Source organism: Sarcophilus harrisii, chromosome 4 (assembly GCF_902635505.1).
Source record: "Sarcophilus harrisii chromosome 4, mSarHar1.11, whole genome shotgun sequence".
Classification (NCBI taxonomy): domain Eukaryota; kingdom Metazoa; phylum Chordata; class Mammalia; order Dasyuromorphia; family Dasyuridae; genus Sarcophilus; species Sarcophilus harrisii.
In genome coordinates, this window is record NC_045429.1 from 440,716,754 (window position 1) to 440,741,605 (window position 24,852).

Here is a 24,852-nt window from a genome sequence, read left to right on the forward strand (position 1 = left end):
CTCAAAGCACATCAACGTGGCCCCATTCTGTGCAGTTAAGGGTGTCTTGCTTCCACCCCTGGCCAGAGCTTTGCCAATGGATCAGTCCAGTGCGTCCTTTGTCTGATAAACAAATACTCATGCTTTCTGGGGCTTGGGCCAATCCATGTTCCATTGGGGCCCCTCCATAGAGTCTCAATCATCCCCTGAACTTATGAATGAAGAAACTAACAGTTAGAGGCCACAGAGTAAGTTTTGGGGTGAACAGACTCCAGCAAAAAGCCCCTGTCCCTGATATCACCAGTAAGTGGGCATCAGTTCAGAATAGTTCTGTCTGTACCTCATTGGCAAACAATGCAAAAATCAGATTAAAAAGCAAACAGACATCGTTTGTTGAGGAAGAGAATGAACATGACATTCAAAATTTATTTGATAAATCATGAGAAGCCATAGTAGTGATATCCAGGTATCTACCTGCATGATCAAATATTCGGCTGGCATGGGACCAAATTGGGTAAATCACAATACCTTTCCCGGTCTCATTTTCCTTATCTATAAAGGAGGGTGATAGGGTGGATGAGAGGCCTCAGAGGGTCTCACAGCTCTAGATTGGTGATTATTCCCTATTCCCAGGTGGGAAAAAAACAAAGCAGAACCCAAGATCATATAGGTTGTAAGTGATGGAGTAGCATCCTGTCCCTTAACTAGTAACCCCCAGGCGCTCCCTGGACCTCAATGTTTTCATTGGTAAAATGAAAGGTTTAGAAGACATTGAATAAGGCCTTTCTCCATTCTGGGGCTATGAACTTCTTAAGAGTTTAGTTTCTTTTATGGGGTAGGACTGGAGCCATTAAAGAAAGTGTTTTTCAAGTCTTCAGACCTTAGTTCCTTTCCTCCTCTGTAATATTGATGAAGTGACCTCAGTGGTTCCCTCCAGGTCCAGAGCCTATGAAGAACTGCACCCTGTTTTTATGTTTATTTTTTCTCCTTCCTTTCTTTTATTTTTAATACACATGGCTTTATGAATCATGTTGGAAGAGAAAAATCAGAGCAAAAGGGAAAAACCACAGGAAAGAGAAAAAAAAAAAGTGAACATAGTGTCTGTTGATTTACATTCAGTCTCCCTAGTTCTTTTTCTGGATATGCAGATGGCATTTTCTGTTGAAAGTCTATTAGGATTGCTGAACTATTGAGATTACAAGTTGATCATTGAACATTCTTGCTATTCCTGTGTACAATGTACTCTTGGTTCTGCTTGTTTCACTCAGCATCAGTTCATGTAAATCTTTCCTGGCCTTTCTGAAATCAGCCTGTTGGTCATTTTTTAATAGAACAATAGTATTCCATTACCTTTATATATCACAGATTATTCAGCCATTCCCCAATTTTCCAATTCTTTGCCACCACAAAAAAGAGCTGCTACAAACATTTTTGCACATGTGGGTCCTTTCCCCCTTTTTTATGATCTCTTTGGGATACAAACCCAGTAGAGAAAGATACTGTTGGATCAAAGGGTGTGCACAGTGGGATAGTCCTGTGGAGATAGTTCCACATAGGTCTCCAGAATGGTGGGATCATTTCACAACTTCACCAACGACGCATTAGTGTCCCGGTTTTCCCACATCCCTCCAATATTTGTCATCTTTTTTTGTCATTTGAGCCAATCTAAGAGGTACAAAGTGGTCCCCTCAGAGTTGTTTCAATCTGCATTTTTCTAATAGTGATTTAGAGCATTCTTTTATATGACTATAGATGGCTTTAATTTCCTCATCTGAAATTTGTTCAAGTTCCTTATTCACCTTGCTTTCCCTCTCATTTTTTCCAGGAACAATTTCATCCACCAAGCGGACGGGGATTCCGGCTCCTCGAGAACTTGCGGCACCCATCTCAAGAGAGAGGACGGCCCTTCGAGCTCCCGCCAGCACCAAGAAACCACTCCCCAGTCCGATATCTTCCTGTGCCCCCACTCCTACCAAGCACTTAAGAGGCACCAATAAATCCAAGCAGGAGAATGAAGCCGGGGACAAGGCGTTGCTGGAATCCCAGGTCCGGGAGCTCCTGGCAGAAGCCAAGACAAAAGATTTCGAAATCAGCAGGCTCCGGAGCGAACTCAAGAAATTCAAAGACAAAGGTTCCCCCAATGCCTCCGAGGGGCCCGAGGCCTGTGACCAGAACGGCGACGGGCTGTCACCGCCCCCTGGGGACCTGGATCCCTTGATAAGAACTCTTCAGGAGAAGAACAAAAATTTCCAAAAAGAGCTGGTTGATCTTGGGGAGGAGAACCGGGCTCTCAAAGAAAAGCTGGCCTGCATGGAGCACTCCCCCAGCTCGGAGGCACCCACCAGCAACGATGGGGACAGCAGCCTGCCCACCCCCACGACTCAGGAGTCGAGCTTCGGAAGCCCCACGAGGAACCAGCTATCTGGGGAGATGGAGGACTACAAGCAGCCTCTGAGCGGGAACGCCCTCCGGACCTCGGGCTCCTCAAGCAGCGACGTGACCAAAGCTTCTCTGTCCCCTGATGCTTCTGATTTCGAGCACATAGTGGAGGCCCCTTCCAGGCCCCTGTCGTCGGGCAGCAACCCCTTCAAGAGCCCCCGGTGCTCCACGGGGGGCAGCTCTCCCAACAACATCAGCGAGCTGTCAGTGGCCTCCCTCACGGAGAAAATCCAGAAGATGGAGGAGAACCACCACAGCACCACAGAGGAGCTCCAGGCCACGCTGCAGGAGTTGTCGGACCAGCAGCAGATGGTCCAAGAGCTGACGGCCGAGAACGAGAAGCTGGCGGACGAGAAGACCCTCCTGGAGACATCCTTCCACCAGCACCGGGAGCGTGCCGAGCAGCTGAGCCAGGAGAACGAGAAGCTGATGAGCCTCCTGCAGGAGCGGGCCCAGGGGGAGGAGGCTGGCAGCCAGGACGATAAGGTCCTGGAGCTGGAGCAGAAGTGCACCGAGATCCTGGAGAATGCCCAGTTTGAGAGGGAAAAGCTCCTCAACATCCAGCAGCAGCTGACCTGCAGCTTGCGCAAGATCGAGGGGGAGAACCAGGGGGCGGCTGAGGTGATCAAGCACCTCAAGGAGGAGAACTCGCAGCTGAGCGGCCTCCTGGAGCGGGAGCGGCACAACAGCAGCGCGGCCGCCAAGGCCCTGGATGACTGCCGGGTCAGCCTGGAGGGGCTCAAGATCGAGAACGCGGCGCTGAAGGCCCAGCTGGAGAGTGAGAAGCAGAAGGCAGTGGAGCTGGGCGCTGTGGGCCACGCCCGGGATACGTCCGAGGTGCAAGACAAGCTCAAGGTGGCCCGGGCCGAGAAAGACCAGCTGGAGCTGTCCTGCATGGAGCTCAAGCAGGAGCTGCTCAAGGCCAACAGTGAGATCCAGCACATCCAGGGCATGCTGGCCAAGGTAAGGGGCGCCCGCCCCCCGGCTGCAGCTCCTGAGCTTGTATCTGCCGGTGGTATGGGGGCTTCAGTGCGATCCGCCTCAGGGGGTACTGGGGGGAGGCAAGGGCAGCATTCAGAGATGGGCGGGGTCCAGAGAAGGATACTTACCAATTAGCCCCCCTAACTGTAAATATAAACTATAAAAACGTATATCCTGTTGTCTGAGGGAGAAGCTGAGCAGAGTCGGGGCGGAGGGATCCCTCTGTGCCCCTCTGTTCCCCCCGGGAGCCAGGGCAAGTTACGCCTCCAAGCTGGGCTGCGGGTTCCTGCTCTGCAAGTTAAGAGGGTCAGGCTGGCTGCTCTCTGAGGTCTGTGACCCCTCATCTGTAAAATGAAAAGCTCCTCACTCACTTAGTCATTCTCTTTCTGTCTCTGTCTTTGTCTCTCTGTTCCTCTTTGTCTCTCTCTGATTATCTGGATCTCTGTTTCTGTGTCTATCTCTCTCTATCTCTCTGTTTCTCTGTCTCTCTGTGTCTTTCTCTGTCTCTGTCTCTTTTTTCTCTCACCTTTGCCCGTCCTCTGCCTTGTCTCTCTCTCTCTCTGTGTCTTTGTTTCATGTTTCTCTTTCTCTTCTCTGCTGCCATTCTCTGCCTCTGTCTCTCTTCTGTCTTTATGTCTTCTTCTGTTTCTTTCTTTCTGTATCTCTTTCTCCTCTCCTCTGTCTCTCTCCCCTCTGTCTCTTTCTCCTCTCTTTCTCTCTGTCTCTCTGTCTCTGGATCTGTCTCTCTGTCTCTCTTTGTCTCTTTATATCTCTCTCCTTCCTCCCTCCCTTTTCTTTCTTACCTCTCTCTTCTTACTCTTCTCTCATTCTCTTCCCCTTCTTCTCCCTCCTCCCCTCACCCTCTCCCTCTCTTCTGGTTCTTTCTCACCACCTTCAAAAATACCCAAGTGTGACCATCCTTAAGGAGCCAGAGGCCACTTCATAAGTATTAGTTTTCTAATTGATGAAGCCTCCTCAGGTTCCCTTCCATTGGCTTGGGTCACTTCAGTCCTTTCAGGACACACTTACATTTTTTCATCCTTCTTAGCTTCCTGATGCTCCAGTGGGTTTCTGCACAATAGCTGGTTCTATATGTCCTCTTAATTATTTGCTGCTCTTTATAAATAGTTACTTGAGTATCCCCTGAAATCCCTCCCCATTCGAATTCAGCAATCATTTATTAAATACTTTCTGTATTGTGGGAACTGAGTAAGGAACTGGGAATACAGACAAAAATGAATAGCCCCTGCCCTCCGGGAGCATACGTTCTATTGGCAGGAAGCCCTTGATTCACCAAAAAGTCCAAAATAGCAATAGGTAAACATTTATTGAACAAGAGATGTCAGGCATTGTGCTAAACACTGGGGATTCAAAATAGGGACAAAAGGGAGCTCCTACCCTCGAGGAGTTTATATTCTACTGGGAGGAAACAAACTCATACATGGGAAATTAAAAGATAGACAAAATACACATACAACCAAAATTCAAAATGTAGACGATGTATTTTTTGGGGTGAGAGAAGTGCCAAGGGTTGGAGTGGGTGGCAAGAGGGATCTGTTTCAGCCTTGTGTAGGATTGAATTTATGCTTGAATTGAACCATGAAGCAACCTGGGAGTTCCAAGAGACAGAGGTGGAGAGGAGAGCATCCCTTAGACTTGGGGCACAGCCTGGGCAAAGACCTGGAAATGAGAGATGAAATTTCATGGTTCAAGAAGAGCAAGTATGTGCATTTGATTTGAAAACTGAATGTGTAAGATATATAGAAACGTGAAATCAAGCTGTAAAAGAGGAGCCGCAGCCCCAGTGCAAAGAGTTTTTAAATGTCAAGAAGGACTTATATTTTATCTATAATATCTCCATTGAAATTCGTGATAAAACAGTTGAGGACAGAAGCCATTTCTGTCTCTGAGTCTGGCACTCCCCGAGCACCTGGGAGCTTCATGTTCTTGGTACTCCTGGGGCCTGACATTCACCCCTACATTTAAAAATGCTGTTAGCTTTTTTTTTTTTTGAAAAGAGGTAGTTAAATTACTGACCTGAAAATCTTTAAATGAAGAATAAATAGATTCAGGTTGAGTCACAAGTTAATATTCAAACGAAGGAACTTAATTCTATTCTAAATCATGAACCTGACACACCATTATTTGGCAGAGTGTGTTATTATTGTAGTGTCAAAAATGAGGGAATGCCAGACAGAAAAATAAACTAGTCATATGGTGTTCAGTCATTGAAGGTGCCGTTGCCTCAGTGGGCAAAGCTCTGACCCTGTAGTCAGCAAGGTCTGAGGCCAAATCCAGCCTAGATAAGTCGCTTCATCCCTGCCTCAGTTTCCTCATTTGTATAATGAAGTAATGTCCTTTCTAGGTCTCAAGACTTTGATCTCATAAAAGAGAGGTGGAGATAGATTGTGGGTTGAGTGCTGGACTTAAGGACCTCCAATAGATCTATCTGGTCACTTACTAGTTGTATGATCCTGGGCAAGCCACCTAAAGCTTCTCTCCTTCAGAGGGCCTGAGTTCAAATCTCAACTCAGACACTAGTTCTGTAACCCTGGGCAAGTCAGTTAAAAAGAAAACTAAATGGAAACAAAATTTAAAAAACCCTCTATTTGCCTCAATTTCCTCATCTTTAAAATGGGGATAATAGTACTTCCCTCCTAGAGCTGTTATAAGGATAAAATGAGGTTTTTTTTTTGTGTGTGTGTGATGCTTATTAGAACAGAGTAAGTGCTTTATAAATATTAACTGTTATTGTTGTTATTTTTTTATTATTACCAAAAAAAGAAATAGTGTCTAGCCAAAAAAAAAAAAAAAAAAAAAACTTAGTCATTCAAATAGTATTTTGAAAGCAAAAAATCCTGTGTCAAACACTTACAATTTTACATCCTGCTATATCATCTAAATCTGGTACCAGAAGGGAGTGACTGAAATGGAAAGGGAGCTGATCTCCAAGTGAGTCTGTCTCTTTATCCTCTTCCCTTCCTTTCTTTTTTCCTTCCTTCCTCTCTCTCTCCCTCCCTCCTTCTCTCCCTCCTTTCCTCCCTCCTTCCTTCCCTTTTTTCTTTCCTTCCTTCTTGTCTTCCTTTCTTTCTCCTTTCTCTTTCTTTCTTCTTTCCTTTCTTTCTTCCTTTCACATACTTTTCAGAGCCTCTGAAAGCCTGCACAATCCACTCCTGCTATGACTTAACAATAGTGATTACCTCAACCAGGACCTAAATGGTTAAACCTATGTAAATGCTTCCTGTCATTATTAGACAAGATACAAGGTGCCCCTTAAAGTTTCCAAAGCAGTCTATGGGCACTATCTCATTTGATTCTCACAGTGGCTTCAAAAGGTAGATGCTCTTATTATCCCCATTTCAAAGATGATGAAACTAAAGTACAGAGAGATGGGATCTGGCAGGATTTGAACTCGGATCTTCCTGACCCCACTGCATCTTCTAGCTCCTTCGTTTTCTCCATTGGTTCTTTCAGTTGTGTCTTATTCTTCGTGATCCCATTTGGGGTTTTCTTGGCAAGGATACTGGAATGGTTTGCCATTTCCTTCTCCAGCTCATCTATTTGATCAAAGTAGTATGGATCATGAGAGGGGTGGAACCAAAGAACTAAACCAAAGATTGATGGTCCCCCAACTCTCATTAGAGCCCAGCCCCCTTCCTTTCCTGACTGCATCCAACAGATCATCAGAGTAGAGAAGCTTGGGACTCCTACCTCCCTCTCCCCCGACCTGGAGAAAGCAGCAGACACAGACTGAGTGAGAGAAGGAGAGTCCGGGGAAAAGATCCCTGTGATGCTTTGTTTTGAGATCCTCCCAGCACCGGAGAGCTAGCACAGGGGCTTCATCTCAGGAAAGAACAGGGCCTGTTCTAGAATCGGGCAGCAGATGAAAACATGCTCACAGTCTCTTTGTTCAGTGACTGGGTTATTTGTAGGGAGGTAGGTGACAAAGGACAGGATTTAGAACGGCCGTGGAGGGGGGGTTTCTCCTGATTTTCAAGACAGTGGAGCTGAATTTCGGTGTGATGGTACCTTCCTTTTCTTGCAAAGCGAATATTGCAGGCCCATGGCCATGGCTGGATTTTCTTCCCATGGCGGTGAATGAATGATGATGGTGGCTCAGATTGCCAAGGAGTTTTAGGGCTTGGGAAGCCCCGTATGTAATTCTACATGAGGCCTTCCCTGCTAGAGAAGGAGGAGAGGGTTCTTACTGAAGCCTGGGAACCTGTTTGTTCTTTCAAACTATTTTTATAACTAGTTCAGTATAATTAGTTTGCTATGTAGTTCAGTGGATTGTATTTCATGGGTTGAAAAACGTGGTTCTGCAGAGGGGTCCTTGGGTTCCCCAGATTAGTCCTATATACAAAGAGGGGTCAGAAACCTTTCCTCAATGGGACTGGGGTTTAAACATAACTCCCAGTTACCCTTCACCAGACAGTTTGCCATCTCCTCTGTATCTTAATCTTAGGGAGTTTCCTAAATCACTGAGAGAAGATTTGAACCCCCTCAACTTTGACCTTTCACTCTTTCATTCTCTGGAAAGAATGCTAGATATGGAGAAAGGAAGGAAGGAAACTCGCACTTATGAAGCCCCTACTATGTGCCAGACACTGGGCTAAGCACGTAAAAAATTTCTCATTTGAGCCTCTCAGCAGATCAGGGAAGTAAATGCTATTTTGATTCCCATTTTACAGATTTTACAGACAGAAGTTGAAGTGGGTGTGACCAGGGTCATATAGCTAGTCAGTGTCCAAGGCACTATTGAACTCAGGTCTACCCTAATTCCCTCAGGTCCATCAAATGGTTGTCGTTATTTAGACCATATGTCACTGTATAATTGGCTTCCATGTAGTCCTGTGTATTTTATTCTGGAGGTTTGGAAGCAGGGGTCTGCTGGCTTCACCAGAGTGGTTGCCAAAGGGCCCAGAACACAAGAAGGATGAAGAGCCTCTTACATCCATGCTACTGAGCCAGGCTTCGAGCTTTAGAGAAGGCGCCGGCCTGGCCAGGGAGCCTGCTCCTGGGAGCATCATCCTTCAGGCCGGGCTGCTGCTGGGGGAGGGCCCAGGAGGAGCGATGGAACAGGCCTCCAGGCCAGGAGATTTAGGGAAACCAGATGGGCTTGCTGTGGAAGTAGGTGGCTGGAGCTCTGAGAAAAGGGAGGCCCCAGAGAGCCTTAAAACCCCCTGGCAGGGAAGCTTTGGAGGCTGCGGATGACGTCTGAAGCCCGTCCCCTACCTTGTCCTGCAGGGGCTTCTTGGAGCTCCTTCCCCTGGCCGGCCTCATCAGGACCATATTTCCTGCTGACGTCTAGTACATTCACACTCTCCTCCACCCACGAGGAAAGAGAGCATTGAAGCTGCCCCAAGTCCCTTTTATCCTTTGCTATTCTCACATTGAGAAAGAGAGAGAGAGAGAGAGAGAGAGAGAGAGAGAGAGATACACACAGAGAAACAGAGAGACAGAAAGAGAAACTGGGAAGGAGGGAGAGAGACAGAGACAGAGAGACAGACAGAGAAACAAGGAAGGAGGGAGAGAGAGAGAGACAGAAACAGAGACAGAGAGAAGAGACAGACAGAGAAACAGGGAAGGAGGGAGAGAGACAAGAGACGGAGAGACAGAAACAGACTCAGAGACAAAGAGAAGAGATAGAAACAGACACACAGAGACAGACAGAGAGACTGGGAAGGAGGGAGAGAGACAGGCAGAGATAGAGATAGAGAAGAGACAGAAACACACACACACACATACACACACACACACACACACAGAAAATATATTGATAGACTGAGAGGGTGGGCAGCCTTTCATACCTGCAGTGCCCCAGCTCTGCACAAGGGGGGGTCCTTTTCCTTTTTCTTTGGGGCCACGTTCTGTCGTCACGATTCAGCAGCACTAAGTTGGATGGATTCGCCATTGATCTTCCTTCTCTATTTGCTGGTCGGGAGCTTATTCAGTTTCCTGCTCCCGCACCAATTCATTAAAAGCTTCTCATGCTTTTCTGCGTTCTCCTCATAGAGCAGTGATATTCCCCATATTCCCGGGACTTTGTTGGGCCATCAGTCTGACAATAAATGATAAATAATAACCAGTGATGGCGGCAAATGACCTTAATCTTAATGCTTTGATCAAGCACATTAAGCAGATAGTTTCTCCCTCTGCCCAACAGTCCATAGAACACGAGAGTAGTAGCTCCATAGTGACACGTCTGTCCAGCAAGATGAGAAGAATGAGATAATTATGACAATGACGATAAAAACAGCTCATATTTACTCTGTGCTTTAAACTTTACAAAATACTTTATCACACAAGATCCCTCTGACATAAGTCACTGGAAATGTTATTGTTCCCAATTGAGAGGGAAACTGAGGCATAGAGATGGGGTAGCTTTGGATAGGAAGGCAACAAGGTACAGTAGAAAGAGGCCTGATTGTGAAGTCACGGGACCTGCTGCTTCCTGCCTGTATGATCTTAGGGAAGTCACATAACACTCTAGGGCCCTCCTCTATAAAATGCAGACAATCACTGAATAAACACCAAGGGTCTCTCCAGCTCTCATCTATGATTCTACGGATTGTGGCGTTGTAGGAAAAGTGTTCAAATCCAGTCTCCAAAGTTCACCGCCTTTATGGGGCTGGGGGCAGGCTACTTAATCCAGGCTTCTCAGACCCCTGTGAAATCATATATTTAAATAGTTAAAATAGTTGCGTAACTACCCGTGGCTAATGAGCTTCGGAGGCAGGGTTCAAACTGAAATACATTTTCCATTTCTCGTTGTCCGGCGCCCTTTCCCCATTTGTTCGATGAAGTAACCTCCATGGAATCCCGCAGAAGCCATGGCTATTAATGGCTCCTTCCAATCTCCCCTAGAATCTGTATCCAGAGGGCTCACTCTGAAGGGTCCAGAGCTTGGCTGAAGCCGGGCAGGCTCTTTCCGAAGAGCGGGGCCGGTCAGCGTCTGGAGAGTTTGTACGCAATTACTCATTAGCCATTGCTTCATACCTTGACCTCTAGCATTTTCCACAAACCCCCAGCTAAGCAGATGTGCTTTTTTCCTTTTCAAGTAATTATTACCTTTGATTGCTAAAGGAATGTCAGTAGCTTCCCATGAGCAACATGCCCCTGAGGGCTGGGAGAGAGGTCTGGGGAAACTCACTCACTGAACGAAACAGATTTTTTGCCCCATCCTGGGGATTCTACAAATGCTTCGTTACTAATTGCAATATTTGATAAGTCTTTCTCCTTGAAGAGATGAGGAACTGAGCATGGAATGATGGATGTTTTCTTTCTTTTTTTTTTTTTTTAAGATTCTTTTTTAAAAATTTATTATAGCTTTTTATTTACAAGTTATATGCGTGGGTAATTTTTCAGCATTGACAATTGCCAAATCTTTTGTTCCAATTTTTCCCCTCCTTCCCCCCACCCCTTCCCCCACATGGCAGGATGATCAATCCATGTTAAATATGTTAAAGTCTATGTTAAATACAAAATAAGTATACATGTCCAGACAGTTATTTTGCTTCACAAAAAGGATCGGTCTTTGAAATAGTGTACAATTAACCTGTGAAGGAAATCAAAAATGCAGACAGACAAAAATAGAGGGATTGGGAATTAATTCTATGTAGTGGTTCATAGTCATCTCCCAGAGTTCTTTTGCTGGGTATAGCTGGTTCAGTTCATTCCTGCTCTATTGGAACTGATTTGGTTCATCTCATTGTTGAGGAGGGCCACGTCCATCAGAATTGATCATCATATAGTATTGTTGTTGAAGTGTATAATGATCTTCTGGTCCTGCTCATTTCACTCAGCAGTGATGAATATTTTCACTTGATGTGCCTAAGGTTTCTGGGAACTTGAGCAGATTCATTTTCCCTGTGCCTCAGTTTCCTCATTTCTAAGATGACAATGTCTGACTAGAGGGCCTCTGAGAACTTTTTCAGCTCAAGATCTTGAGTGTCATGTGTCAAAAAAAGTTACTCCAACTGATCTCCACCTCCTTCGTTTTTTATTCCTTGTTCTATACAAGGGAGAGATTTCTGGAGAGGATTTGTAAATAAAGATAGTGTAAAAAATACATATGTGTGTATATATTTATATATATAGTATATATATAAAACATATATAATTATATAATATACACATGTACAAATATAATATAAAATAATTATTTAATACACATATGTACATATAATACATTTTATATAATGTATATATACATATTATACATATATAATATATAATAGCTTTAAAGTGATAGTTAAATTAAATTTAGAGACAGGAAGGATCTGAATATCACAGGCTTAGAGCAGGAAGGAATTATATTTTTCCCCCTTTACTTTACAGAAGAGGAAACTGAGGCAGTGAAGATCTAAAATTTTCCCTCAGTATTGCTCTGACTTGGGCAATACCTTATAAAAAAAAAGCCCCCACCCCCCAAAAAGATTCTTAATCCAGTAGGATCTTTAAGAGTTCCAAAGAGAGATTCTCTACAGCTGATCTGTGGTGTACAAAGCCTTTTTCCTTTCCTCTCCCCATCTTCCTAGCTCTTATCTCTGTCAGATCTCCATTCATTTACCTACAGGACATAGAAGACTAATGGCCAGCTTGGCCAATGCAATCCAATTAAAGAAAATAAGAATTTTAAAAATAGAGCCACACCTATCGTTGACAGTCTGGCCCATCTGGAAGCCAGCCAGGAAGCAGGCAGCGAGTGAGAACAAGACCTCTAAGGAACCCTTCATCATATACTCAGCTCCTGGGAGAGCTCCTACCATCCCTCTTTCAGAGCCAGTTTACTCTTAGTTTACACACAAGCTTAGTAATTTCCTGGAGAAACAGAAAGCACACAGGATTTGGAGGTCAAAGACCTGGGTCAGATTTCTCAGGGTACCTTCAGCAATTTATCCACCCCACCCCCCCTACTCTGGTATTTCCTTATCTTTTGAATAAGAGAGTTTAACTAAATATAGAAAGATCACTGGACACAAAGTCAGAGGCCATGTGTTTAAATTCTGACTCCTTTTACTATCTTTCTATTTAAAAATCTTTTCTTTATTCCAGAATTTAAACACCAACCAAAAGGAACATTCCTATTTACAAAGTAGAAGGGAAAAAGAAGATTGGACACAAAATTGTGATTCTGTGATGCAATTTGCTTTTCCTTTTCAGTCTGTCATAAGATTGTGCGCCTCAGTTTCTTCATCTGTCAAATGAGGCAACTAAATGGCACAAAGTATAGATAGAGCATCAGACCTAGAGCTGGGAAAATCTGAGTTCAGATCCCGCCTCAGACCTGAGCGAGTCACTTAGCCGCTCTCTGCCTCAATTTCCCTTTCTGCAAAAATGGAGATAATATCTCCTAGGGGTTGGTTGTAATGAAGAGGAACTGAGATTGCCATTTATAAAGCCCTTTGTAAACTTTAAAGAGCTATAGAAATGGTAGCCATTATCATTAAATGCCAGCCGTAATAGGGATCCTTTCCAGCTCTCCATTTAATCTTAATATTTAATCCTATAAAGACGAGGAGATCATCTCTTTTTAAGCCTTCTCTAACTATGGTTAGTCTCCATGGAGTAGGAGCTATTAAGAGCCCCATTTTACAGTAGAGTAGACTGAGGCTGGGAGAGATTAAGTGACTTGCTCTGGTTCACAAGCTCGTAAGGACGTGATGGGGACTTAGCTCTTCCTGCCTCCGAAGCCTTAGCCAAGCCCGGTCCAGTGGGGAGGTGCTGGGGGGAGTGTTGTGGTTACAAGAACGGGGCGTTTGGGGGGGGAGGACCTGGATTCCCATCGGCTCTGCTGCTTGCTAACCCTACGTGTGAGCATGGGTGAGCCACTGATCCTTCTCTCAGCCTCAGTTTCCCCCTCTGTCTAAAACGGTCTAAAAGTCCCCTTCCCTCTCAATGCTGCCGTCTTAGGCCCTTTGGAGCCCTCTAGTGGACGACTCACTTTCTAGTCTATAGAGCAGTCACTGGTCAGCCTGGCTGCCCAAAGGGAGGAACAGCAACAAGTGTTGTTCCCTGTGGATGGGAGGTTAGTGTTCAAGGCTACTCTCTGGGTTTCTGTGAAGATCTGACTGGGGCAGGGATGTTCTAAGGGTACCCCAAAAAGGAAACGCCCTATTACTTAAATAGTCAGCCAACAAATAGATGGGGGGTCCCGGCAACTCCCAACTGCCAGTCACAAGTCGCAAGTAAGTCAGGAAGCAAGCATCTCTTACTTTCAAGGAGATGACAATGTTTTAGGGAAAAGAGCACAAACACAAGTCCATGTAAAACATAAGCAAGGTAAGTAGGAAGGTGCCAGTTAAGATCATCAAGAAAGGCTTTCATGGAGGTGGTGGTTAACTTTTTATTTATTTTTATATTTTATTTTTTATTATAGCTTTTTATTTACAAGACATATGCATGGGTAATTTTTCAGCATTGACAATTGCCAAACCTTTTGTTCCGACTTTTCCCCCCTTTCCCCCCGATGGCAGGTTGACCAGTAGATGTTAAACATGTTAAAGCATAAGTTAAATAAAATAAAGGTTACATGTCCAAACAATTATTTTGCTGTACAAAAAGAATCAGACTCTGAAATAGTGTACAATTAGCCTGTGAAGGAAATCAAAAATGCAGGCAGACAAAAATAGAGGGATTGGGAATTCTATATAGTGGTTCAAAATCATCTCCCAGAGTTCTTTCCCTGGGTGTAGCTGGTTCAGTTCATTCCTGTTCTATTGGAGCTGATTTGGTTCATTGGTTGAGTTACTTTTTAAAGGAAGGCAGAGATGAGGAGAGAGGGCATTCTAGGCATCAGGGACAGCTTGGGCAAAGACACTTAGGCAAGAGACAGGAGGGACAAGTAAGTCAGTGTGTCTGGATTTTTAAGATGAATGGAAAAGGAGTATACAATAAGCCTGGAAAGACATGTACGAAGCAGATGAAAGTCTCTCTGGGAATACCCTCGTTGATGAGAAAACCAGCCCCTTCAAAAGTCAAGAATATCGCTTTCTTGTTGGTATTTCGGGGTGTCTGGAACCTTTTGCCTTCGGGAACATCGCTTTCTTGTTGGCATTTCAGGGTGTCTGGGACCTTTTTACCTTTGGGATTAATGGGCTCCTCCATTTTATTTCAGGTGGAGAAAGAATGCGGTTACCTGAAAGAGGTATGTGACCGGCAGGCCGAGCAGCTGAGTCGGACCAGCTTGCAGCTGCAAGAGAAAGCCTCAGAGAGTGACGCTGAGATCAAGGACATGAAGGAGACCATCTTTGAGCTGGAAGATCAGGTGGAGCAGCACCGAGCGGTTAAACTGCACAATAACCAGCTGATTAGTGAACTCGAAAGTAAGTGACCCAGAGAGTCCCCACTGCATGAGGAAGAGCAGGCAGGCGCCTACACAAAAAACTATTAGCAACAGGAGAGCATGGACAAGAAGAAAGCAGCTTGGAATTCTGTTACTTTGCAAAGTCCTGTTGTTACCTCTTTGTAAGAATTATTCATAGCGAAAACGACCACACTACCCATCACTGTCATTTTCATCGTGCTTTGGAGTTTGTACCTGCCCTTCCCTCCCCTCTTAAGGTTAGGCTGTCATTGAATAAGCATTTATTAAGTGCTTATTCTATGCCTAGACCCTGGGGATACAAAGAAAAGCAAAAGGGGGGAAACGATCTGCAGACCATTTTGCCCATATAAGATACAGAAAGAAAAATGGAACCTCCGAGCTGGTAATTTTATTAAGCACTTACTCTTTGCTAGGCAGAGGCTGTCCAAATGCAACAATGGTTCTTGCCCTCAAGGAGCTTATGTTCTCATGGGAGAGATCACTTAAGTCTAAGACATAAGTGGGCATCAGATTCCTGATCTGTAAATGATTGGATCAGGGGAGATCTGTTCTAGCTCTAAATCTAGGCTCCTATATATGTTATGACCTTGAGCTTCAACCAAGTTTACCTCTCCAGGCAGACTCAGTTTCCTTCTCTGTAAAATGAAGGGGTTGACTTCCAACTTCTTTCTGTGATCTTATGCACCTAATCTTATTGCTTAGGGATAGTAGCCATAGATACCATTTGGACATGAAGAATAGGCAGTGGTATCAAAACCCCCCCAAATCTCAGCCATCCAAGGGAGCGGATAAGCTGGTCATTTACCTAGGGAAAGACGTAAGGACGACGACTACTGCCAAGGATGACTCTTTAAATTATATTAAATGTTATATAGGTTTGAAAAGCACTTTACAAGTATCTCATTTGACCCTTTTAACAATCCTGAGACCCCCCCGGTGAGTTATGCAAGGTCACACAACTAGTAAGTGTCTGAGCTTGGATTTGAACTCGAGCTCTTATCTAGTGAGACACTTTCCACGTTGGTCCAGATTGCCACATGAAGTAGGTCTTATCTTTGAAAAAACTCATGCAAAGAAGTGTTCATCACTCTTTAGAGAATCTACTCATTAATTTTGATTAGTTATGTCCTTAATCAGACCCATGGTTTCCTGAGTCTATTAGTTTTGCTTCTTATCTTTTTGGTGATGAAAAAACTCTAAGAAGCGTTCATTAATTTTGATTATGTCCTCTTTATTAAAAAAAAAAAAAGACCCAGGGTTTCCCAACTAGAAATCTATTCATTTTGATTCTTCCCACTATTAAATTATATTTTCCACTTAATTTCTTCACCTGCAAAATTGGATTAATACCTAGTGATGCCCCAAATTATTCATTCTAGTATTGCCCTTAGAAGCAAAAAGTTAAATGTTTTCCTCCTAATTTCTTCACCTGCAAAATTGGATTAATACCTAGTGATTCCCCAAACTATTCTTTCTGGTATTGCCCTTGGAAACAAAAGTGACTTTTTCAGTTTCCTCATCAATAAAATTAGCATAAGACTTAAGGGTTCCCAAGTCTCCCATGTTTCTGGTAGCTTTGAAAACTGGCCCTTGACTATCATGATGTCAGCATTAATGGTGTCTGTTAATGGTCTGATCCAGTGGTGTCAAAATCAAATAGAAATGCATCCATGCAGGCCTCATGTTGACTCAGAAAACCATATATTGACCTTATTTTTGTTCTATTGTATTTGTGCTTATTTTTTAAAGTATTTCTCAATTCCATTTGAATCTGGTTTGAGCATGCATTGGGGAGTGTTGTGGGTTGGAAGCACAACAGGGCCATGAAGCAGAACCGCCCCTGTTGCTAACTTGAAAATGCTAGAAGACATCCAGAAGCTGGGGTTCAAGTTCACTTCCAGACAATAGCTCTGTGTCCAATGAGATTGAGAATCACCCTGTAGCTAGTGCACATCCAGAGCCCTGACGGGCGGTGCAGAGCTGAGGCCATCGTCCCCTAATTCAGCTACAGCTAGAAAAATGCATCAGGGAAGCCGATCTGGTTTTGTGGAGCTGGGCAGACAGGACATGGACGTCAGTAGGACAACATCAGATCCCAGAGAGCATCGAAACAGTGGCTGATTTATAGTGAGCCTCAAACAGCACTTTCATCTCTTGTTTGTAGGATTGGACCGAGAGCCCCAAATGGGAGGTCATTGAAATAATTATTGTGATGCTACTGCTTCGATATATCACAATAATTATCGTCCTCCTTATTGTTGTTATAGCTAGCATTCTTACAGCATTTTAAGGTTTACAAGCCATTTCACAAAGATTTTCTCATTTGATCTTCACAATAGCCCAAGAGTAGCTGAGGCAAGCGTCCAGGTCCACATGGCCAGTTAGGAGTCTGAAACCAAAGTTGGACTTGTCTTCCCGAGTCCAGCTCTCAGCACGCTATCTGCCGGGGCATTTGTCTGCTGAATGACAAACAGCAAAATTAATTTCATATTACCTTTAGTAACATAGGAGCCTGGAGCCAGAACTGCCAGGGGATTTTGTTGCCTTGTGTCCTGAGTGAGTGGAGCCCCAGGGGGTGGCTAAGTGGCTTCCCTGGAGTTCAGCAGTAGGACTCTCTCCACTAACCCATGCTGCTAGGGCTTCCCATCATCACAGCATCTCATAACGGGCCTCTGAGGAGTTCTAGAAGCATGAAGGGAGGCTTCTTCCAGTCTGTTGAATCTGTTTAGGGTTTTAAAGGAGCTTACACCAAAGACAGTCACTGCCCCAGATGGAATTTACTGAACTAGGGACAATTGACAGGGAGCATTGAGGACAAGGGATCTGAAGGTTGGACAGGCATGGTGCCGGGTCCCCAAGGCTGTGGCAATCAGCAGTGGTTCTCCTGAGTAGCCGTCTACCTTTGGGCTTGGTAGATTCCGATTGTGCCCAATGAGTCCTTGAGTCCTGTATCATTCCCAAATGAGGACAGCTCGGTGATTCAGGTCAAGGCTGGGGATTTTATAGGGAGGGATTGGTCCTGCTTTGTTCCCCATTTCTGGTGTCACACAGGGGATGCTGGAGATGGGCTGGCAAGACCTACTCTCAATTCCAACCTGAATGATTTCCAGAAAAAGAAGGGATGCTACAGAAGGCGTGTGCTTAGAACAGAAGCAGCTTGTGACAACCGAGGCTTCCAAGTCAAAAATGAAAGGAGGCCCAGAGCCTCCCCCCAGCAACAAGGTCAATTAAACTCCTCCCCACAGCCACAGGGCTAATTAAACTAACCTTGTTTATTAAGTTAACTGCATCGTAGAATAGGGAGTGGACCTGTGATTGTAGGGCGCTCGCTCTCCTAAGGCAGGTTGGCGCCTTCTCTGAAACTGGTCTTACAGAATTGCCTGGAGCACTAAGAAGTTCAATCATTTGCCGTGGGTCACAGAGCAAGGAGCATCGGTCAGATTTGGTAGATCCAGGCCGTGCTTACCTCTCAGTACCTCTCAGTGGTGAGATAGCTAGAAGTATGTCTCCAAATCAGGAGTTCCCACCATTCAAAGCTTTCATGTTCCTTGGGGAGGCTGGAGTTCATCCCCCTCTCTTTAATTAACTGCCTAGGTATAGAGAAGGAGGGCTAGAAAAACCATTTTGAGGGATGAGCCTATCATTCTGAGGGGGAAAGAATATTTCTCATCTCCTCACTGCTGTTCATTTGTGGACACGTCCCTTAAACATGGCTCCAGAGGCAGGCTCCCCTCCTTGGCGCACACTGGCCCCCCAGCAGCTGCATCCCTTACCTCCCCACCTCGGGACTTAGAGATGCTTGCTCCGTTCCCTTTAAGTCCCTCACTGCCTTCTGCTCAGTTTCTCCCAGGCTTCTTTATCCCTAGGGATGGCTCTTCACTCTGGAGGGGCACAGCAGGCAGAGGTAGGCCTGCCCTCCGCCAGGGGAAGGAGGCAGGGAAGGGATGTCCCCTCATCCCGGGGCTGCATGAGTAGCAGCTAACATCCCTTTTCTTAGGTCACTTAGCCAGGACTGAGTCTGAATCCCCAGGAGCCCTCAGAGCCGCCGTCCCCGGCAGACTCAGAAAGCAAACAGCCGGTGTCCACGGGAGGTTACTCACCTGCGCAGTCCTTATTATCAGTAATTCCAGGCTTCCTCCCGCTCAGCCAGCCTGCAGAAATAATAGTGGCCCCCTCAGGATATGGAGCCAAGATCACAACTAGGTGGTGCCATAGTGCAGGCCCTGGGCCTTCACAGCACCCCACCTGCCTCAGTTTCCTCCTCTGTAAAATTAGCTGGAGAAGGAAATGGCCAATCGCTCCACTCTCTTTGCTTAGAAAACCCCAAATACAGCCACAGAGTTAAACCAAAGCCAAAAGGGCCCTTGTACATCAGCAAGTGCAATTCAGGGAACAGAGCAGCCGGACAAAAACTTATTTAATCTTGAAATGGGAGCTTCCATTGTAAATCGGGGGGATGTGGATTTGGAGACGAGCTGGTTTTGTAACTCGTTGCTTTCAAGGAGAAGGCGCTTAGTTTGTTTGTTTAAATCCTTGTTCATACACACACTCCTCTACTCTTTCAAATAAGCTCGCGGCCTTTAAAGTCACCATCAGAAATTGCCTTTATGCAGCCATTAATTTGGAATCTGGAATTGCTGAATTCAAATCTAGCCTCAGACACTTACTGGACTGCCTCAGTTTCCTGATCTGTAAATGGCAAATTGCTCCAGCATTTTTTTTTGCTGAGGCAATTGGGGTTAAGTGACTTGCCCAGGTCACACAGACAGGAAGTGTTAAGTGTCTGAGGTCAGATTTGAACTCAGATCCTCCTGACTTCAGGGCTGGTGCTCTAACCACTGCAGCTTCCCCCTGCTCCAGTATTTCCACCAAGACCCTCCCAAAAGGGGTCACAGAGTCTGTAAAAAGATGCAACAACTAAACTAATTTCTTAAAACTCTCTCAGATAAAAAGCAGGCTTTCCTTACCTTTGCTCCTAGCAAGTCCTGGCTACTGCCTTCTTTTGTTGTAGGAGCAGCAAGGTGGTGCAGTGGTTAGAATACTCAGGCTGCAGTCAAGGAACCCGAGTTGGAATGTGGCCTTGAACACTTACTAGCTTTGTGATTGTGGTTGTCTCAGTTTCCTCTTCTGTTAAATGGGCATAATGAGAGTACCTGTCTCCCAAGATTATTGTGCAGAGATAATAATTGTTAAGTACTTGGCACAGAGTGGACATGCTATAAATATCGGCTATTATTGTTTCCTGGCAAAAGAAAAAGCATCATTTTCCACCCTCCCAATCTCTGTAGAGAAAGAACTCCTCCCCTACCTCCCTAGTAGTGACACAAAAGTACTTGTACAAAAAAGTAATCACAATAATTGGGGGTAGGGGAGAGATCGAGAGAGTCTGGAGTTCAGAGAGGACCACTGATTTCACTTTTGAAGAGGAGACCAGGAAATTAAAGTCCTAAATGACAAAACTCATCCTCTCTGTAGTCATTCACACTTTAGGGGTCAGGGCTCCAGGGTCTCCCTATATCTTAACCTTGGATCATTGCTGAGGATTCCCTTGTATGATGGAGGAACCAGAGGCTGGAAGCCAGAGTCTCAGGTACACCTGCACAGAAGCGCTCTTCCCTGGGCATCCAGGTCCCGGGTCCCCGAAGGAGCGAGCTGCCTCTAGGAGCCCGGGCCCCATTTGGCCACAGTCACAAAGGGAGGAGCAGAATAAGCTGAAAAAGAAAACAAAAAGGGGAAGAGGAAGGAGAGAGGAAGAACTGTAGGACCGGAGCCACAGAGCCACCATCTGCCTCATGTCAGAGCATCGAGGGAGGACGGCAGACAGAGCGGACCTAGCTTCAGGAAGACCTGAATTCAAATCAGCCACAGATACTTACTGGTTGTGTGATCCTGTGCAAGTCTCGACTCCTCGGCCTCAGTTTCCTCATCTGTAAAAAGACAAATTTTTTTGACCCATCTCTTTTTGATCCACACTCTAAAGCTGCAATTCTGTGCTTCAGTGATGTGAAGAAGAAATGGGCCATTATTATGTGGGTTTTTTTTTTAACACCACAAGAAAAGACATTTTGCCTCATCTGATGTCTCTTGGAGCCAAGGAAAGTGCACACAAAGCCAACCAAGGGCCGAATGGCCAGGTATTCCCAGGCCGAGGGAGCGGAGCCAGGATCCTGGGGCTGCCGGGCTGAGAGGCTTCGGGAGTGGCAGCAGGAAGCGCAGTGCCGGGGGACTTGGCGGGCCCGGGTCCTCCAGGCTCCTGCCTCCCCCGGCGGCGAGGAGACTAGGCCGCTCAGTGATGTGGGAGAAAGGGGGCTTCTGGGGCACTGGGGCTTCTCAGGAAGGAATGTCCAATTGTTTTCCCATCTGTGATGTCACAAGAAGGGAGATGCTGGCAATTGGCTATCGAGTACCCCATTCTATAAGTGGGGAACTAGAAGGATCCAGCGGGGAAGGTCTAGAAAAGATTCCATGGGTGTTGAAAGGACCAGCCAAGCTTTTATGAACGGGCAATTACTTCAGGGCGGCTATATGCAAAGAGCAAACATTTATTAAGCACTTACTGTATACCAAGTATTGTGCTAGGGACCAGAGGTACAAAGATAAAAATGATAGAGCCCCTTCCCTCAAGAAGCTTACTTTCCACTGAGAGAAAACATGTTTCTATGTAAAGTGTCACAAATGTGACTTTTTTAGGGGATCGGATGTATGATTTTATCTGTGTTGGGCAGAACTGCCAAAAGCTGGACCAGACTGCATGTGGCTTGTAACACACTCGTCTGTTGCCCAGAGTCTTAAAGCACAAGGAGGAAAGAGTTAACAAAATTTAAAACAATATAATAGAACGATCATGTTAAATTGCAGTTTTCTCCGTTGATATGTGAGTAGGTGGATGGTACTTTTAAAAAATTAGTTTTGATCTCTTTGTCTCAGTTTCTTCACTCGTACAATGAGTTAGATGAGGAAATGGCAGCCACTCTAGTGTCCTTGCTGAGAAGACTCCAGTGGGGTCATAAAGAGTCAGAAATGATTGAAATGTCGATACGCGGCCCTAGTGGTGCTGCTGCCACAGGGGACTCCCAGCTGGGAGTACAGAGTGGGCCTTTACCACTTCACATCAGCACCCATTTTTGGGGGGGTTCCTGGGGCCCTGAGAACTTGCAATGGGGGAAAGGTGAGAGGCTGCTGGAGTGGGGGACTGTCTGGAAAGTCTGGAAGGTGATGCTTGAGCTGAGCTTTGAAAGATAGGGAGGTTTTAAGGGGTGAAGGCATAAGAAACAGAGCAAAGGCATGGAAAGAGGAGATAGAGTATTAGGGAGGGGACAGAAGAAGGCCGGAGCTTTTTCCTCCCTGTGTCTGATTGTCTCCGATTAGAATCTTGGATTCTAAGTTGAATGAGACTTTAGAAATCCCTTTGTCTAGCCTTCTCCCATATAAGGAACCTTCTTAAACATTCATGTCGAGAGATCGTCTGGTCTGGTGGGCCTCCCATTTACCTTTATTAAACCTACTTTTAATACTCTGTCTCCGCAGGAGGATGAAAATTTCTCAAAAGGTAGCTTGTAAAAGGCTTTAAATGACAGACATAATGGTTTGTATTTGTTCTTAGAAGCAATAGGGAGCCACTGCAGTTTGTGGAATAGGAGAGTGACTCACACTTTAGGAAACTCACTTTAGCAGCCGATTAGCAGATACATTAGAGAGGGGAAGAACTGCAGGCAAGAAGACTCATTAAGAGAAGAAATGCAACACAAAAGTCCTTGAAGATAGACACGGTCTCCCAGTCTAAAATTCTGTCCAACAGGCAGAAAGAGCTAAAGCAATGCTTGTTGAATTAAGTGTGCATCTTTAAATCCATGCATTTGTATGATTGTAGATGGTTGGAAGTCAGCAACAGGCCCTTTGGTAGAGATGGAAAGAGGCCCTGGAGATCACTTAATTTAGTGTCATTTATCAGAGTCCCAAATAGAGGGATGTATTCTGGGCAACATTTCAAGTTATCACCAGACCAGAGCTAGGGCCAGAACCACATCTCCAAGCCATCATTTTGTATTCTTCCTACCATACGCTGCTGCTTGCTCAGATCTTTAAGAAGAAAAAAAAAAGTATCTCTTGTTGTGGGAATAATAATAATAGCCCTTTTCTACCTCTCAGGATGGTTGTGAGGATAAACTGAGATAATATATGTAAAGTGCTTTGCAAATCTTAAAAGCCCTCCATAAATGTGCCAATTATTAGAGCCCTAAACTTTGAGTCAGGAAGGTCCAAGTTCAAATGCTGCCTCAGTGACCCTGGGCATGTCTCCCTGCTTCAGCTTCCTCCTCTTAAAATGGGAATAACTATAGTCCTTGTCTCACAAGGCTATTGAAGTTCAAATGAGTTAATATATGCAAAATTCTTTGTAAACTTAAAGCACAATATTATTATTATTAATTATTAGGCACAAATGGACTATTGGGACAATGGCAAGTTAGTCCTGGGGTAGCTAGAATATTGTTTCCCAGTTGGGCGCACGGCTGCCATGTTTCTTGGCTAATGAAATTTTCCAAAAGTTTAGGTCTGAATGTCTCCCTTTTACTCGGGCAACTCCAGTGGGTTCGGATGAAATATAAATTGCTCTCTTTTGTTGCTTCCAAGCCCCATGCTCATTACCCTCTCCCATATCGCACATAATGATCCGTATACTTTTTCCTGACTATTGCCATGCCCAAAATGCTCTCCCTTCCACATCTCCGTTCCTTAGATTTCCTGGCTTCCTTCCAGACTCAGCTCAAGCCCCATGTTCTACAGGAGTCCTTCCCCGATCTTCATTCCCTTCCGAGGGTACTTTCCATTTCCTCTCTGTCCTATGTGCACCTAGCTGGTTACAGGTTATTTCTCCCATTAAAATGTCAGCTCCTTGAGGGAGGGGCTGGTTTTTTTTCTTTGTATCCCCAGCCCTTGGATGGGATCCCTTTAAATGGATGGAAAGCCTTATATTTGCTTGCATCTTCTCCAGGGACCAATGGATAATCTTCAAAGCCTTTTCTGACCCTTCTCTTGCCCACATTTTGTATAGAAGGACTGTCTTTCCCCCAATCAAAAGCCATTTTGGGAGAGTGTAAGAATTTGCAGTGACATCCTTGGTCAGTTGGAACCTGTTGGTCTAAATCAAGAGTGTCTCACAACAGTCTTATCTTCTCTCTAGATAACGTGATGAAGCTTGAGGAACAGAAGCTGGACCTGGAGCGGCAGCTCAAGGCTCTTACGAAGCAGATAAAGGTGAGTAGGACTGCGGGCCCAGGATGTAGATCCCATATCTGCCTTAGGGAGCTCATGCTGGGCCCTGGGAAATATGCTTTAGGGTTACCCCGAGTCACACTCTCCTCCTGAGCTTTCCCTTGCTTCTCATAGGGACAGTAGTGGAGAAGAACCAGGAGGGCCCGGGTTCAAGGTCTGCCTCTGACACTTACTCTAAGACTATAAATGGCAGAAGAGATGTAGCCCTCCAGTCACAGATGGCGTTTGTGATCATTGGGTTCCCTGGATCAGTGATATATCAGAGGTCCTCTCCTTATGCTTACTTCTTTCTCCTAAGATGTCACCTTCAGAGCCTCAGCAAGTCCAACTGGTCCTGAGGGAGGTTGACGGACTGGTGACCCATGGAGGCTTTGGGATGTCTACATGTTTTAGGATATGCTTTTTCTGAATGGACAGGGTGTGGTTGCCTCCATATTTGTGGCTGTTCAGTCATATCTGATTCTTTGTGACCCCACTGGGGTTTTCTGGGCAAAGATGCTGGAATAGTTTGCAAACAAGGTGGTCACACAGCTAGTAAATGTCCGAGACCAGACTTGAACTCTGCTCCTCCCGACTTCAGCTCTGCTCCCCTCTATCTGCTGAGCCATTGGCTGTCTCTCTGTTAACCTGCAGTAATTCAGGGGGTGGGAGTAGGGGAGAAACACTCCCAAGAGCTCCTAAATCACAAGAAGAGCAATAACACCGTAGAAGATACAAAAAGACACCTATTTGGGGGAAGGTATTAGAAATTCATCTCTGCAAGTTCTAAAGTTGAGTGAAGGGAGTCCACCTATGAGCTGGAGAGCAAGAGAAAGAAGGGAAAGAAGGCTCCCAGAGGAGGTCCCATGGTT

General features: G+C 45.3%; 1 protein-coding gene and 1 long non-coding RNA gene across 15 annotated transcripts in view; one reads left to right on the forward strand and one right to left on the reverse strand.

The window, feature by feature from the left end:
• Positions 1-24,852, forward strand: part of SPECC1 (sperm antigen with calponin homology and coiled-coil domains 1) — a 321,163-nt gene that overhangs the window by 180,948 nt on the left and 115,363 nt on the right. For all 13 annotated transcript variants that reach the window (XR_004234081.1, XM_031967836.1, XM_031967838.1 and 10 more), the window contains 3 exons: positions 1,805-3,381; positions 14,519-14,726; positions 23,910-23,983. Coding sequence is in view for 12 of the 13 variants with exons in the window: in XM_031967836.1 (XP_031823696.1) it covers positions 1,805-3,381; positions 14,519-14,726; positions 23,910-23,983 (1,859 nt within the window). In the remaining variant the exon portion in view is untranslated. The remainder of the gene's footprint in view (positions 1-1,804; positions 3,382-14,518; positions 14,727-23,909; positions 23,984-24,852) is intronic.
• Positions 18,086-20,641, reverse strand: LOC116423469. Of its 2 annotated transcripts, XR_004234083.1 has the most exons (4): positions 20,605-20,641; positions 20,253-20,439; positions 18,829-18,879; positions 18,086-18,318 (listed from the first exon to the last, which is right to left on the reverse strand). It is a non-coding gene; the product is annotated as an uncharacterized LOC116423469 (long non-coding RNA). The 2 variants fall into 2 exon arrangements; XR_004234082.1 differs by lacking the exon at positions 18,086-18,318 and having other exon boundaries at positions 18,358-18,879.